Source organism: Serinus canaria, chromosome 23 (genome assembly GCF_022539315.1).
Source record: "Serinus canaria isolate serCan28SL12 chromosome 23, serCan2020, whole genome shotgun sequence".
Lineage (NCBI taxonomy): Eukaryota > Metazoa > Chordata > Aves > Passeriformes > Fringillidae > Serinus > Serinus canaria.
In genome coordinates this window covers 6,062,703-6,077,048 of record NC_066336.1, presented here as the reverse complement: position 1 = coordinate 6,077,048, position 14,346 = coordinate 6,062,703, and the positions used below count along the sequence as shown (strand labels likewise).

Sequence of the window (14,346 nt, the reverse complement as noted above, 5' to 3'; positions counted from 1 at the left end):
GGGAGCAAAACACCACAGCAGGAGCAGCATCCCAATGGGGACCCCAGCCCCCGGAGCCCCTCGGCTGTCAGTGCATCAGGGAATGGGGAGGATTTCAGAGGGAACCAGGGCCCCCCTTCCCTTCTCCCCCTCCAACCCCAGCGGTGGATGCTCCTGAGCATCCCAGTTCCTCTTTCTGCAGCCAGCTCCAGCTTCCAGCAGCCAACCCCTGGGATGTGGCAGATCTTCCGAGACAGACTTTGCATCTTGGAGGAGCTCTGCAGTGCCTTCCCTGAGGGGGAAAGTCCCAGGACGGATGTTCGGGAGTTTTCAGGGGAGTTCTTGTAATCAAACCCTGCGAGGGTGTGGAGCACCATCCGCACTGGCTCAGCTCCTAGCGGGGCTCTGGGCTTCCCGGGAGGGATCCCAGCTGCCAGCAGGAGCCGGGCAAAGGGAGCGGCCGTGACGGGGAGGAGTTGGAGTCACCCTGTCCATCCCCGGGGCCGCGGGGCAGCAGCTCAGGGAGGGAGGGAGGGAGGGCCCGGCTGGAAATGTCTGCAGGGGGAAAGGCAGTGAGACATGAGCGCTGCAGAGGGATGGGGATGAGAGGAAAAGGCTGGTCAGAGGCTGGGGACACATCTGGCCTCAGGGAGAGGCGGCGGCTCAGCTGAGAGCTGGGCCACGCTCCGGGATTCAGGGGCTGGGTCTGAGCTCCTGGAGCTCCGTCAGCCCAGGGTGGGACCCCGAGTCTTCAGAGCTGGCACATGGGGGCCCTTTTGGCCAGGGACGAGGGTCAGGTGGAGCTGGGCCTGTCAGGATGGGGACACTGAGCTGGGCAGTGACCGACCACGGGGCATCTGTGGGGTGTCACACTGTGGGCATCACTCCAGGAGGATCAATGGGGCGCCAGCCTGCAGAGCATGGATGGGCATCAATGGAGCATCAGATCACAGGGCATCCCTGGGGCACCGCGGTACAAACGGGGCATCACTGGGGCACCAGGTCATGGGGCATCAGGGGCATCGGGGGTATCAGTGGGGTACCAAAGGGCACCAAAGGGAACCAAGAGGACATCAGAAGGCACTGGTGTGGCACGAGGTGACTCAGTGGGACACCAAGACCCCACAGGACGCCCCAGGGATACCCCGTGCCAGCCAGGGCTGTCCCTGTCCCCCGTGTCCCCGGGGCTGTCCCTGTCCCCCGTGTCCCTGTTCCCCCCCTGTGTCCCCGGGGCTGTCCCTGTCCCCCCGTGTCCCCGGGGTTGTCGCTGTCCCCCGTGTCCCCGGGGCTGTCCCTGTCCCTGTCCCCCCCCCCCCCGCCGTGTCCCCGGGCGCGCGCCCGCCCCGCCAATCACGGCCGGGATTCCCGCGCGCCGCGGGGGCGGGGCTGCCCCGGGCCCGCCCCGCCTCTCGCCCCGCCTTCTTCCCCTCATCGCCGCTTCGATTGGCCCTGACCCAGCCGCTCTCCTCCCCCTGGGCACGGGCTCGGGCCGGGATTGGCGGGGGTCCGGGCCAATGGGGCGCGGCGCGGGTCGATAAAAGGCGCGGCGCGGCGCGGGCGGGCGCAGCGCTCGGCGGAGCCGGTGGCGGGCGGGGAGCGGCCGGGGCCGGTTTTTTGTGAGTCCCTGCAGGCACCGACCGCTCTCCCGCCGCGCCCCGCGCAGCCGCCCCTCGCCGGTGCCACTCGGGGGGTTATTTTTTGTTTTGTTTTTTTGCTTTCCCCCCTACTTTTAAATTTTCCTCCGCTTCCCACCTCACCGGCACTTCCGGCGGGTTTCCGGGCGGTTTCCGGGCGAGCGGCTCCGGCGGCGGCGGGGGCGATGCTGGAGGCGGCGGCGGGGCCCGCTCCGGGCGGCGAGGAGCAGCGCGGGAGCCGCTTCAGCGTCCTGACGTGGGAGCAGGTGCAGCGGCTGGACCAGATCCTGGGCGAGGCCGTGCCCATCCACGGCCGCGGCAACTTCCCCACGCTGTCGGTGCGGCCGCGCACCATCGTGCAGGTGAGGGGCCGCGGGGCTGAGGGGCCGCGGGGCTGAGGGGCCGCGGGGCCAGCTCCGGGCCCCGCTGGACTCTGCCCCGCTCCGGCGGGGGTCAGGCAGAAAATAAAAGTGCTGAGGCGGCGATAACCGGCCCGGCGGGCTCCGAGCCAGCCCGGCCGGGCGCCTCGGCCTCCTCCCACGGCCCGTGCGGGGCCCGGGGAGCGCGGAGCCGCTGGACGGGTCGGGCTGGAAGGGACCTTAAATTAACGTCGGGGAATGGCCTCGGCTGAGGGACCGCAGGGAGCCCGGCACGGCTCTGCACGGGACAGCCCAGGGAGCCCGCTGAGTGTCCCAAAGCAGTGTCCGAGTGCTGCTCGACTCCTGCCAGGCGTGGAATTCGGGAAAAGCATCTCAGCCACGAGCAGGGACACCTTCCACCAGAGCAGCTTGCTCTGAGGCCGGTCCGCCCTGGCCTGGCTGCTCCAGGGGGAGTTAAAAGTTCTGGGGGGACTGGCCCCCATCATCCCGGGGGTGCTGTGTGCTCAGCTCCACTCCGGTGGGGCTGGCCCCTGCCTGCAGCCGCAGCAGGAATGCCCAAAGCTGGAAGGACCTTCCTCAGCAGCTTACCCCATCCCTGCAGCTTGTGCCACAGATCCTGCTTAGCTCCCTCCCCTCTTGCCTTGTTCCTGCTCTTTTTGAATTAATATCCTTAAAAGCAGTGAAATGTGTGTGGCCAGGGCAAAAGTGGCTTTTTTTGGAGCTGCTTCCACGAAATGGCTTCGTGCTGGTGGACATGTTGGGCTCGTGTTGGAAGCGGCAGAGTTATTAATTCAAAGGCCAGATCAAATGTCCATGTCCTTTGATTTCTGGGCACCCCTGGCTGAATTCTCCAGAGCCTGCCTGAGACTTCGGCTTGTTCACGAGCTTCTCTTAGTTTAACCATCAAGTAATAACTGTGTTTAATATTAAACCAACAATGTAGCTCGAATGAGCTGATGCATATTCATATTTGGGAGGCGACTTCATTCCTCAGTAATGACTCATCAAATGTAAAATCGGGCATGTTGGCTTCTAATTAAAAAGCCTATTCACGGTGCTAAGACCCAACTGGCTTTCACAATAACCGGGATTTTGGAGCCTCAGCTGCTTGAGAAATAGTCAGAGTTAAGCCTGGGAGACGGAAAGGTGACATTTGTCAGGCTGGTCCGGGATTCCTGGAGTTGCTGTCGGGGCAGCAGCGCTGGGTTTGGCTGCTTTGGGCGGAGTGGCAGGTTCTGAGGGCTGCAGGCAGCAGGCTGCCCTGGCTGGGGCAGCCCCAAACGCTGCAGCAGCTCACAGAGCTGCCCAGAGGATGCTGCCAGCAGCAGCCTCCAGCACGGGATAGCTGAGGGCTGTAATTGTGCCCGGCCGTGCTGGCAGAGCCTGTGTTTAGGGCTGACTAAGCTGGAACAAGTAACCCAAAAGGCAGTTATTTATCCTGTTGTTGTTGTTGAGGGAGCTGCGAGGCGCAGGTCAGGACGCAGCAGGATTTGCTCCTGCCTGGCTGTCACAGTCAATTATCCCGACCACACGGAAGGTGAGCTGCTGTTTTGGGAAGCAGGTCAGCAGCTGCCTAACCCTGGAAATATCCAACCCTCTGGGGGAAAACTCAGCCCTAAACCCACTGCCTGCAGCCAGGGGGGATGAGCCCCAGGTGAGGGCTGGTGGGTGGAAGCTCCAGGGAATGGCACAGTGCTCTGCTCCCTGCTGCTTGGCAGGTTGGAGACTCCTGGGATAGTTTGAGATGACACTGACTGGAGCTATTGGGTCTTTTCCCTGTTTTCTGGATATATCTCACACAGACAGCCTGGGGAGCTTGAGCAAGCTTGGAGGCTGTGGGCCTGGAAGGCTGCAGGTCCTGAGCCGTGCCCAGAAAGGGGTCAAGCAGATGTTCTTTGGGGTTAGGAAATTAATCTGGAACGAGATCTTCTCCAAGCACTGGGCCCAGCTCTGCATCTAAGACTTTGTGACCTATATCTTGTGTCTCTGAGCCTGGGAGCACTGGGAGCAGCCTCTGACTGCACGAGCAGCGCTGGAGCCGTGCCCTGGCTGAGTGACTCCAGCTGGCAGCAGGGGCAGCCAGCAGCTCCCCTGGGTGATGTTGCAGCCCTGTGTGTCTTTGAGGAGCAGATCCATCTTTTCAAACTGCCTGCCCTGGAAAACTGCTTCTTGCTCTGGCTGGGCTGGTGTGGCCTGGGCTCCCGGGCTGAGCAGCCCCTGGTTCACTGTGGCCTGGCATGTGACAGTCACCACAGGCTTGGCAAGGAGCCCAGCTGCGTTTCCAGCCCAGCAGGGGTGGCTCATGTAGGGAGAGGGGGGAAGCACCACCAGGGAAGCTGCCTTGTGAGCCTTGACAGCCTCCCAGGTGTGCAGACAGCAGTGGGTTTCTTCTGGGATGATTTTGGGAAGGCAGCACAGCTTGCTGGTGGCCCTTGGCGCGGTCTCCGAGGGTTCCGTGCTGCAGTCCCTGAGCTTTTGTGAGTTCTTCCTTCCAAACAAAACCCACTGGGGGGCAGTTTTAGTGCTGCTGGGATCAGATCTGCAATGCTTCTGATCTCCCCCAGCAGCTTTGGCCCTTGTGATGCAGCCTGGAATTGAAATTCACGTTTTGGGCTGAGCCAGAATGCAGAGGTTGTGGGGCCTCTCAAACTAGGGCAGGCTCACAGGGCCAAAGGGCCCAGTCAGACTGGCTCTTGATGATCCAATTTGTCCATTTGTGCCCCACGCTTTGGCTCTTTCAAGCCAAGGCCTTGCTCTAGGCTGGCTGGTTGGGACTCCCAGGAAAATGGGAAATGGCTGGAGGGGAACACAAAAGCAGGATGAGAGGATGAGACGTGGGAAGAGCTTCTGCTGGAAGGTGCAAACCTAATCTTCCCGGGATCTTTGAGCTGAGTTAAACTCAAATTATAAGCTGGTGTCCAGATAGTTTATTTTATGGTCTTGGGGGTTATTTTAGCCTCCTGCTTGTTAAGTAATCAGGCAGGTGATTCAGCTTCCCAGTAAATGAACAAAGCTTTGGAGGGGCTGCTGGGTGTGCCAGGACTGAGCAGGCAGCTTTAAAATCACCGGAGTAACACCCGTAAGATGAAAGCTGCCTCTTGTGCTTGATAGCACGCCAAGCTCAGCACGAAGCTCTGACACACTGGAAATTGTTAGGATACACTTACTAGTTGGGACATGAACTTGCATACGCCTGGCTGGGGCTTTTGAGCTGCTCTGGCATCTTGATTTGCCTTTAATGAATCTTGACAGGCCAAAGGGATGGCTAAAAGGAGTGAGCCACCCTGATTAAATCCACAGGGACTGCTGCAGACTGTGCTGCCACCTCCTCTTTGGGGTCACCTTGGGGTCGACTGGTCTTGGCTTGGTCACTGGAGCTGGGGGGGGGACATAGAGGACAGAGACCACCCGAAAAAATGGGGTCAGGAAGGCTCTCCAGGCCAGAGTGGGGAAGGCAGGGAGAGCAGACCCAGCTGATCATGTGCAGTCAGATCTCTAATGCCAGGGAATAAGTGAAGGAGAGGCACCCCCAGCTGCTGGCAGGACTCGGGATGCTTTCCAAAGTGACCTATTTCCTGTGGATTAGCTTTTTATTTTACTGTCTCGCACTGGAGTGACCCATGGAAGCACTGGGAGTGCTCCTGCTGCCCCCAGAGCTCCCTCCTGCCTCTCACTGACTCTGTCTCTGTCTCAGGTTGTGCGTAGCCGCCTGGAGAAGAAGGGAGTCCCAGTGCACAACGTCAGGCTGAACGGCTCAGCAGCCAGCCACGTCCTACACCAGGACAGCGGCTTGGGCTACAAGGACCTGGACCTCATTTTCGGGGTGGATCTGAAGACCGAGGACGTTTTCCAGCTGGTTAAAGATGTGGTCATGGATTGCCTGCTGGACTTCCTCCCCGAAGGAGTCAACAAGGACAAGATCACGCCCATGACCCTGAAGGAGGCCTACGTGCAGAAGCTGGTGAAGGTGTGCAACGAGACCGACCGCTGGAGCCTCATCTCGCTCTCCAACAACAGCGGCAAGAACGTGGAGCTCAAGTTCGTGGACTCTCTGCGGCGCCAGTTCGAGTTCAGCGTGGACTCCTTCCAGATCATCCTGGACTCGCTCCTGCTCTTCGGGGAGTGCTCGGAGAACCCCATGGCCGAGAACTTCCACCCCACGGTGACCGGGGAGAGCATGTACGGGGACTTCGAGGAGGCCATGGAGCACCTGCGGCACCGCGTCATCGCCACCCGCAGCCCCGAGGAGATCCGCGGCGGGGGGCTCCTCAAGTACTGCAACCTCCTGGTCCGGGGCTTCAAGCCCAAGTCCGAGGTGGATATGAAGGCCCTGCAGAGGTACATGTGCTCCAGGTTCTTCATAGACTTCTCTGACATCGGCGAGCAGCTGAGGAAGCTGGAGGGCTACCTGCAGAGCCACTTTGTGGGCATGGAGAGCAACAGATATGACTATTTGATGACCCTGCACAGGGTGGTCAACGAGAGCACGGTCTGCCTCATGGGACACGAGAGGAGGCAGACCCTGAACCTCATTGCCATGCTGGCCGTCAGGGTCCTGGCTGAGCAGAACATCATCCCCACGGTCACAAACGTTACCTGCTTCTACCAGCCAGCCCCTTATGTCAGTGAAATAAACTTCAACTACTACGTGACCCACGTGCAGCCCTTCCTGCCTTGCAATCAGTCTTACCCCACGTGGCTTCCCTGTAACTGAGCCAGGACAAACTCCAGGGTCTGTCCTCCAAGGTATTTCCTTGCCTTGGGGGTTTGGGGGGGTGGGGAGGGGGAACAAAGTGAAACCTACCAACCTTCCTAGAACTGCAACGAAAGGAAACTTCTGGACTCTTGCTTGAGTGTCTCGTTCCTGGGATGGTTGGGACGAGCCTTGTCTGCTGTACACTGTGAGGGGAAGTGCAGTGCTATGGAAATGACTCCTTATGGAATTGTGGAGGCAATGGGGCGGGTGGGGTGTGTGAGGGGAGACTGTAGAATTACGCTGAGGTAGAGCTGCACTGCCCTGAAATGGATCTGAATTGTGGGGTTTTTTTAGTGCAGGAGGCGTTATGGGTGTGCAAACTTGTGGTTTCTGCCGAGAGAAGCCAAGGTGGCTGATTCCTTTGAAGGACCAAAGAATCCTGTTTAAGTGCCTGTAACAATATAAACACAACTGTACTGTAAACCTTTATTATTTTCTGCGGGGGCTGATGGCCCAGAGCTTGAGTGGGGGATGTCTGAAGAGGAAAATGTTTCTGTCGTGGGTGGGGAGGGTCGCAAGATCATTTCTTATCCTGGCTGAGGCCAGAGCAGGTTCTGTGTGGCTGAGGGGTTTGGGCATGACTTGCTGCCTGTGAAGGACCAGCTGGAGCCAAGGGCTGCCAAAGTGGGGCTGCCCAACCCAGGGGTTGGAAATGCCTGAAACTGGGAGCACTGGGGAGGGGGGAGTGCATGGTGGAAAATGCTGTGCAGGGCTTGCTGGAAAAAAGGCAGCAGGGACCTACACTTGGATTTCTTCAAGCTCCCAAGTCTGCAGTGCCAAAATATAGTGAGGCAGATGATTTGTCCAGGAGCCTGCCCCAGGCTGCCATACCTAATCCTGTTTTTTCTAGGGGAATTTGAAATGCTGCTCTTCCGATTTTTTTTTTTTTTTTTTTTTTTTTTTGACATGCAGTGTGGTTTTAATGCACAAAGCCACAGGCCAGCTGGGCCATGGGGAAGGTGAGGCTTGTCCTTTGAAGCACAAACCATCCAGGTCACTGGTCAGTCATTTCCAGCTGTCACTGTGTCCTCCAGGGAGGTGGACAGACCTCTTCCTGCTGGAGATCATCCCTTGGGCAGGTCCTAACTCCAAAGCAGCCCATTCCCAGCTCTGTGATTCCCTGTGGGAGCCACTGATAGCATTTGAAATTCATTCTCTAGCTAGAAATGGAGCCTGGGGGCGGAAGGGGGGAAGTTTGTTGGCCTTAGGGAAAAAATGTCTTCTAAGCAGACCCTCTGGTGTTTGGAGGGTTTGGCTCTCTCAGTCCAGTGTGGCTTTGAAGCTGTTGAGTGTCCAGAGCACAGAAGTTTTTCACGGAGGGGCTGCCGTGCCCCAGAGGTCTCAGGTTTCAGTGGGCAGGCAGCAGGCATTCCCTAGGGATGCTGCTCGGGAACACCACCACGGCTTCCTGGTGCTGCCTCCGGGCTGACCTACTCCAGTACCTTGACTAACTTGTGGTTTTTTGGTTTTTTTTGTTTTTGTGACAAAACTGTACTAGCCGGGCAGATTGAAATAAAGACTAGATCCTTGGAATGTGTATAGCCAGATTGGTACCTTTTTTGGGGTGGGGGCAATGTGGATGGGGAGTCAGGGGGGTGGGGGTGGCTCTTCCCCTTGGCATCACCCCGAGCTGGGGGAGTGGCTCTGACCCTGTGCTTGCTGCAGGTTTGAGCTGCCTCCTGAGCTCAGCCCAGCCTTGGTGGCAGTCCCCAACTCCCCAGAGCCTCATCCCAGTGCTGGGAGCTTGGGATTTCCCGTGCAAGGTCAAACTGGCTTAGGGCTGCTCTTGACAGCCTGACTGTGCCGCTCCTGTGGCTTCCAGGAAGATGAGATTTATTTTTTTGGAACATAGATGCCATGTAGCATGTTTCTGACAGGCTGCTCCTGCCCACAGACACACCAAACTGAGATTCCCTCCTTCCCTTTGAGGTGTCCAAACAGATCCCCACAGCCAGTAGCTCCACAGGGCGACCTACCATAGAGACTGCACTTTGGATTTATGGAGTGTGTGTGGTGGGACTCTTGTGAGTGGCTTGAACCTGAATTTTTCTAGACCTTGCAGTGATACTGTGCTGCCTTCTGTGAGGGAGCAATTGGAAGATTCCAGTAGCTTGAATGGCACTAGATTTCTTTTTTTTTTTTTTCGTTGTTTTGTTTGTTTTAAATGTCTTTTTTTTCCTACACCTGTATCACTTGTCATGCAATGGGCTTGACATAGACTCACTAGATTCTTTAGAATCTGTTATGAATAAATACAGTGTATTCAAATTTGTTGGATTATTTTTATTTGCTGGTCCATCCAGGTGGTGTGACGAGGAGATGACCTGACCCTGTTCCCACCAAAAGCCAGGCTCAGAACCAGCTGGGCACCTGGGAAGGGACAGGCTGAGCCCCTGGTTGGGATCTGCCTGAGTCCAGAGCAGCTCTGTGCCCTGAGAAGTGCTGTGGCTGCAGCTGGGGGAGGTTTCTGTGTTAAACACTGTTCTTTGGAGCTGTGCATTTGCCTGTTGCTGCAGGGCGAGGGTGGCTGGGGTGGCAGCTGGTGCCCGTGGTGGGGGTGGCACCAGGACCTCCCTGCTGGCTCCCCATGGCTCCATCCCCAAGAGGTGCCTGAAGCCCTTGGGCTGCTTCTGGTGTGTGGCTGACCCACCTGCAGGCTGCTTCCTCCTGGAGGAGGAGAGGCTGAGGACTGGGAGGGCTCTGTCCCGGGAGAAGCTGTGTGCTGGGGAAGGCTCTGTGTGCTGGGGAAGGCTCTGTGTGCTGGGGAAGGCTCTGTGTGCTGGGAGGGCTCTGTCCCGGGAGAAGCTGTGTGCTGCGGCTGGCAGGGCTGGCAGCTGGGTGCAGCTCCTCCAGCCCTGGCTGCCCTCCAGCCCAAGATGAGGTTTCACTTCCCCCTGTCAAGCTCCAGGCAGTTCTGGTTCCACTGCAACAATGGAGCTGACGATGTGCCAGTCCCTCTTTGGGACAGACTTGCTCTGCATCTCCAGATCTTCACAGTCCTGGGCCAAAGCTTCCCTCTGACAGCAGGGCTGGGGTGTTCTTGCTGGGCTGGCACTGTCACAGTCCCTGTCCCTGCCTGGGCAGGCTCTGCCTTTTGCAGGGCTCATTTCTCTGCAGACCTGCTGCGTTTAGAGATGTTTCTCTCCTTCTGGCCCAAACCCAGCATGATCTCCTGCCTTTTGCAAGCGTGTCTCACATATGGAAGCAGCTCTGAAGTGTCTTAGTCCCTCAGCTGTCTCCTGTGTGGGTGGCTGTCCTGCTGTGGTGTGTGGTGAATAAGCTGCCTCTGGATTTGTGACCCTGAGCAGAGCAGCAAAAGCCCTGACAGAGTCGGCTGGGCATTGTTGGGTGGATCAGAGCATACAAAGGGATGTTGGTGGAAAGTACTCGTTGTGATCAGAAAGGAGCTATCAATGTTTACAGCCCAGATTCCCATCCCTCTTTTGTTAATTGTCAAATAAAAAAAACCTGTATTATTTCTCAGAGCCTGTACTCTGTCATTATTTTCCTCTTTGAGCAGAGGGTGATGGATCAGTCAGGCTGTGCCTGAGGCTGTGCTGGGTGAAATCCAGGCTCAGGTGCTGCTGCAGTGCTCCCCTCAGCCTGGCTCTGGGGACAGGGGTGGCTGCTCCTTCAGGGCTGTAAATGCAGTCCCCACGTTCAGCCCCGTGGCCTGGGCAGTGCCCAGCTCGTAGCTGGTGCTGGGAGCAGGGATGGTGGCACCGTGGCACGGTGCTGCAGGTGCCCACAGCCCCTCTGCACAGGGCTGTGCCTGCTCCAGGCTGCAGGAGCATCCAAAACCACCCAGCCTGGCAGAGCGTTCCTGGGGCTGCCTGCGGCTTCTGCAGCTGCAGCTTTTTCTCTTGGAAGGACACCTGGCCGTGCTCCAAGCTCACTGAAACGGCAGGAATTTGTCTTGACTCCGGCATGCAAGAAGCATCTTGCTGCAGCCCTGCTGCCTCCAGCCTGGCCCGCTGCCCGGGGTGGCACCAGCTCCGTGCAGGCGGCTCGCTAGACCCAGCACGGCGTTTCCATCCCCTTTCATCTCTCCAGTGAGCTTTTCCTTGCAGCGTGCCAGTGTTTCTCCCTGGCTGCCCTCCTCCTCCTCCTCGTCCCGGGTGTGAAGGCTGCTCCTGGGGCTGCAGCAGAGGAGAGAACAGCCTGTCTGTGTGGCTCCCCTGGCCATTTATAGCCGCGCTCGGGGCTCGGCGCCTGCTGCCAAGCACGGGACAAACGCTCCATTGATGTGTCCCTTCCCCGAGGGCTCCCGGGCCGGGCTGAGCTGCCCGGGGCTGGCACAGCCCCTCTGCCTGTCTGCCCCAGCATGGCACAGCCCCAATGCCTGGCACAGGGCAGGCTGAGGGTGAGGATTCTGTTCTGTCCCTGACTCCGATCCCATCTCCCGGCCCTGCTGCAGGACCAGGCTCAGCCTTTTCTGCTCCAAGGAGGGTTTGAGCTCCTGCTGGAACTGTGGAATACCCTGGCTTGGAATGGAGCCACGCAGAACATCAAGGACAACCCCAAGTGTTTGAGTTGTCAAACCCTTCCTGACCTCTGGCAGACTCGGTGCTGTGAGTTCCAGTGCCCAGCACCCCTGGGTGCAGAACCTTTTGTGTGCACAGGCAGAGGAACCTTTAAAAAGCTTTTTTTTCCCTCTGTACATGGAGTATTTGTTCTGTTCAGCTCTAAACACAGGTTGCCACAGACTTCTTGGCTAACAGCTCCCTGATTTCCCTGACAACCACCTTCTCTCACCTCTGGCCTCTTGGATCCAGCCTGGAATGAGCAGCCCAGGCATTCTCATCCCTCCTGAGCCACCCCAAGAACAGATCAGCTCCTGCAGAGCCTCCTGCCTGCTCCACAGCATTCCAGCTTGCCCCACACTCCCGGCTGCCAGATGCCTGCTCTTCCCTGCTCCTTTTCTCTGGGAATGACCCACACGTGCCCGAGCTGCTGCTGGGCTGGGAGGTGCTGCTGGTTTGCTGCTCCCTCACCTGGGCGGATCCCCGGGCCCGGACACACATTCCAGCTTGTGGAAACACGATGGCTCTGACAAATTTGATTGAAATCCTCCGCTGGCATCCCGAGGTGCTCAGGGGAATGACTGACAGCCAGGGCAGAGGCGTTTCCTGAGGAAAGGAGGAAAAGAAATCAATTGCCTTGTCACCGCAGCCTGGAGGTGTTGCACAAGGGAGCCGAGGGAGGCCAAGGACGGGGTGTCCTTGCTCCCTGCACCCCAAACCCTGCCCGTCCCACCAGGGGGGTGCCAGGGGGAAACGCTGACATTCCCGGGATGGATGAGGGCTGGGGAACAGTGACATTCCCGGGATGGAGGAGGGCTGGGGAACAGTGACATTCCCGGGATGGAGGAGGGCTGGGGAACAGTGACATTCCCGGGATGGATGAGGGCTGGGGAACAGTGACATTCCCGGGATGGAGGAGGGCTGGAGCAGCGCCCGGGGAGGCGCAGGGCGGTGTGAGATGTGTTATCTCTCCCTGTGCAGGTGAGAACTCGCATTTTCTGCCAGCGCAGAGCTCACATTTTCACTGCCAGCACAGAGCTCACATTTTCACTGCCAGCTCGCTCCTTTCCCATTGCCAGGCCGCTCCCACCCTCCCTTTGCGCAGGATGGGGACAGGGGGCAGGACGCAGCCCCGGCTGCCTGGGGTGGTTGATCCTTGCCCTCTCCACCACCACGGCGTGTTTACCCTCCTTATCTCGCCGCTATCAGAGCCCGGGCTCGGCCGGAGCAGTGTCACCCTGCCTTCAAAGGGGAAGGCAGCGCTCCGGGGCTGTTTGTGTGCCCTATATTTGTGCCTTGTAATCCAAGGAGGGGCTGGAGGTACGGACACCCCTCCAGCCCTCCTCCCTGCCCCCCGTGCCGGCGTGGCTGGAACAGCTGATTACTTTAAGCATCCCTCTACTAATGTGCAATTAGAGGAGGCTTGGGCTGAAATCCCGGCTAAATCCGCGTGTCCGTGCCGTGACTCACCCGGGACTGCTCCCCTGGCGGATCCTGGGTGCATTCCTTACAGACTGGACACGATGGTTAGCGTGCCACTCACAGTCACCCTTCCCGAGTGTCACCGGTGTAACGAGTCCGGCCGGTTCCTGCTCTGCTCCTCCTTCCCCCAGCCCTGGCCGGCTCCAGGGCCATGCTGAGCCCCCAGGCTGGGACCCCCTTCCCGAGGGGTTTGCAGCCGGGGCTCGGCAGGAACCAGTCCCTCCAGAGGTGCTGCTCTGCCCGGGGGTGCTCCAGCTGAGATCAGAGACTCAAAACCCCGAGCTGTGGACGGCGGGAAGGCAGGGCAGACCCAGCCCTTCCCTGGGGTGACAGGGAGGGCTGGGGAGCGTGTGTCACCTTCTCCCAGCGGGGCTGCTGCCAGCACCAGCAGCTCCGGGGTTTGGGAACGTGCCCTTCCAGAGAACAGGGGAGCCTTGGGAGCCAACCTGCTCCTCTGGGCAGGGTGCTGCTGCTCCGTGACGTGAGGAGGGCACAATGTGAGTAAGAGCATCCTCAGCAGGACCCACGTCAGAGCTGAGCTCAGCCGGGAGGGGCCGGGCCCCCGCCCCCACGAACGCCCAGGGAGCTGGAGCTGGTGGCATTGCTAATGGCACTAATTGCCCCGTGCTTATTGAGCTGATGATTTGTTTAATCCAGGCGGGCTGAGTTACCCCACCGGGCCCGAGGCCACCCCGGGTGTGCCGGGAGCCAGGGGAGACCAGAGCGTGGCACAAGCAGGGCTGGGGTGGAGGAGAGCAGCCCTGGGGAGGAGGGTTTGGGGCTCTTGGTGGGCAAAAGCTCAGCAGGGCCTCGCCACCCTCACAGGGAGGAATTCCTTCTAAAATCCCATCTAAACCTACTCAGTTTAATGCCATTTCCCTTTCTGTCACTTGTCTTCTTTTGCTGCAAAGCTCTCAGCAGCTCTTCTTGAGTGGAAATACAGCTTCATCTTGGCTGAAATTCTGGTGGAAAGTGGGGATTCGGGTTAAAATCCTGGGCTGAAAGCAGAGCAGGTGATGGGAGCTCAGAGGGCTGAGATTCTGGGAGCTCACAGTGCAGCTGAGCTTTAAATTTAGGATGTTTCCAGGCTGGTGAGCAGGTCTGTGGCTCGGCCTTTGACTCCTGGTCATAGGAAGGATTTAACAGCTCTCAGGAAGAGGGGAGTGTGGAGAACACACCCCTGGAGCCCCTGTGGAGGGCTTGGGAGGCTGAGCAGAGCTCCTTGGGGCTCCCCACAGCACGGAGTGTCCCAGCAGCAGGAAAACACCAGGACCTGATCCAAAACCCCGCTGGGAGTGTTCCCATCTGCTGCACCGGGCTGGAGATCAAACCTGGGCTGACCTGCGGGGCTGACACGGGGAGAATGGATTTTGGGGTTTGTTTAATGCCCCTGGCGCTGGGAAAGGACGTTCCCGGCCGCGGTCCTGTCCTGCCTTTGCTCCCGGCTCGGGCACTGCAGCACGGAGCCCCGGCAGGGGCTGTGCTGCCCCGGCCTCTCCGCCTTCCCCTCCGGCAGCTGCTGGATTTTGGTGCTCACAGGGATTTCCAGGGAGCTTCGGGAGCGTGCAGGTGGTGGGGAGGCTGTTCTCTGG

General features: G+C 59.0%; 1 protein-coding gene and 1 long non-coding RNA gene across 2 annotated transcripts; one reads left to right on the top strand and one right to left on the bottom strand.

Annotated features, from left to right (window-relative positions):
* The first annotated feature begins 1,550 nt into the window (after positions 1–1,550).
* TENT5B (terminal nucleotidyltransferase 5B) lies at positions 1,551–8,286 on the top strand. The gene is made up of 2 exons (XM_030232706.2): positions 1,551–1,975; positions 5,688–8,286. Exons 1-2 carry the CDS (start codon positions 1,799–1,801, stop codon positions 6,705–6,707), a joined length of 1,197 nt encoding a protein of 398 aa, XP_030088566.2. The 5' UTR covers positions 1,551–1,798; the 3' UTR covers positions 6,708–8,286.
* A 2,071-nt stretch (positions 8,287–10,357) lies between these two features.
* Positions 10,358–13,235, bottom strand: LOC108963376 (uncharacterized). The gene is made up of 3 exons (XR_001992075.2): positions 12,743–13,235; positions 11,744–11,878; positions 10,358–10,888 (listed from the first exon to the last, which is right to left on the bottom strand). It is a non-coding gene; the product is annotated as an uncharacterized LOC108963376 (long non-coding RNA).
* Between the last annotated feature and the right edge of the window lie 1,111 nt (positions 13,236–14,346).

Bases quoted from the DNA above. Each gene is read 5' to 3' on its own strand.
- TENT5B (XM_030232706.2), top strand. From the start codon at position 1,799: ATGCTGGAGGCGGCGGCGGGGCCCGCTCCGGGCGGCGAGGAGCAGCGC. The intron at 1,976-5,687 runs GTGAGGGGCCGC...TCTCTGTCTCAG, and splicing joins GGCCGCGCACCATCGTGCAG to GTTGTGCGTAGCCGCCTGGA.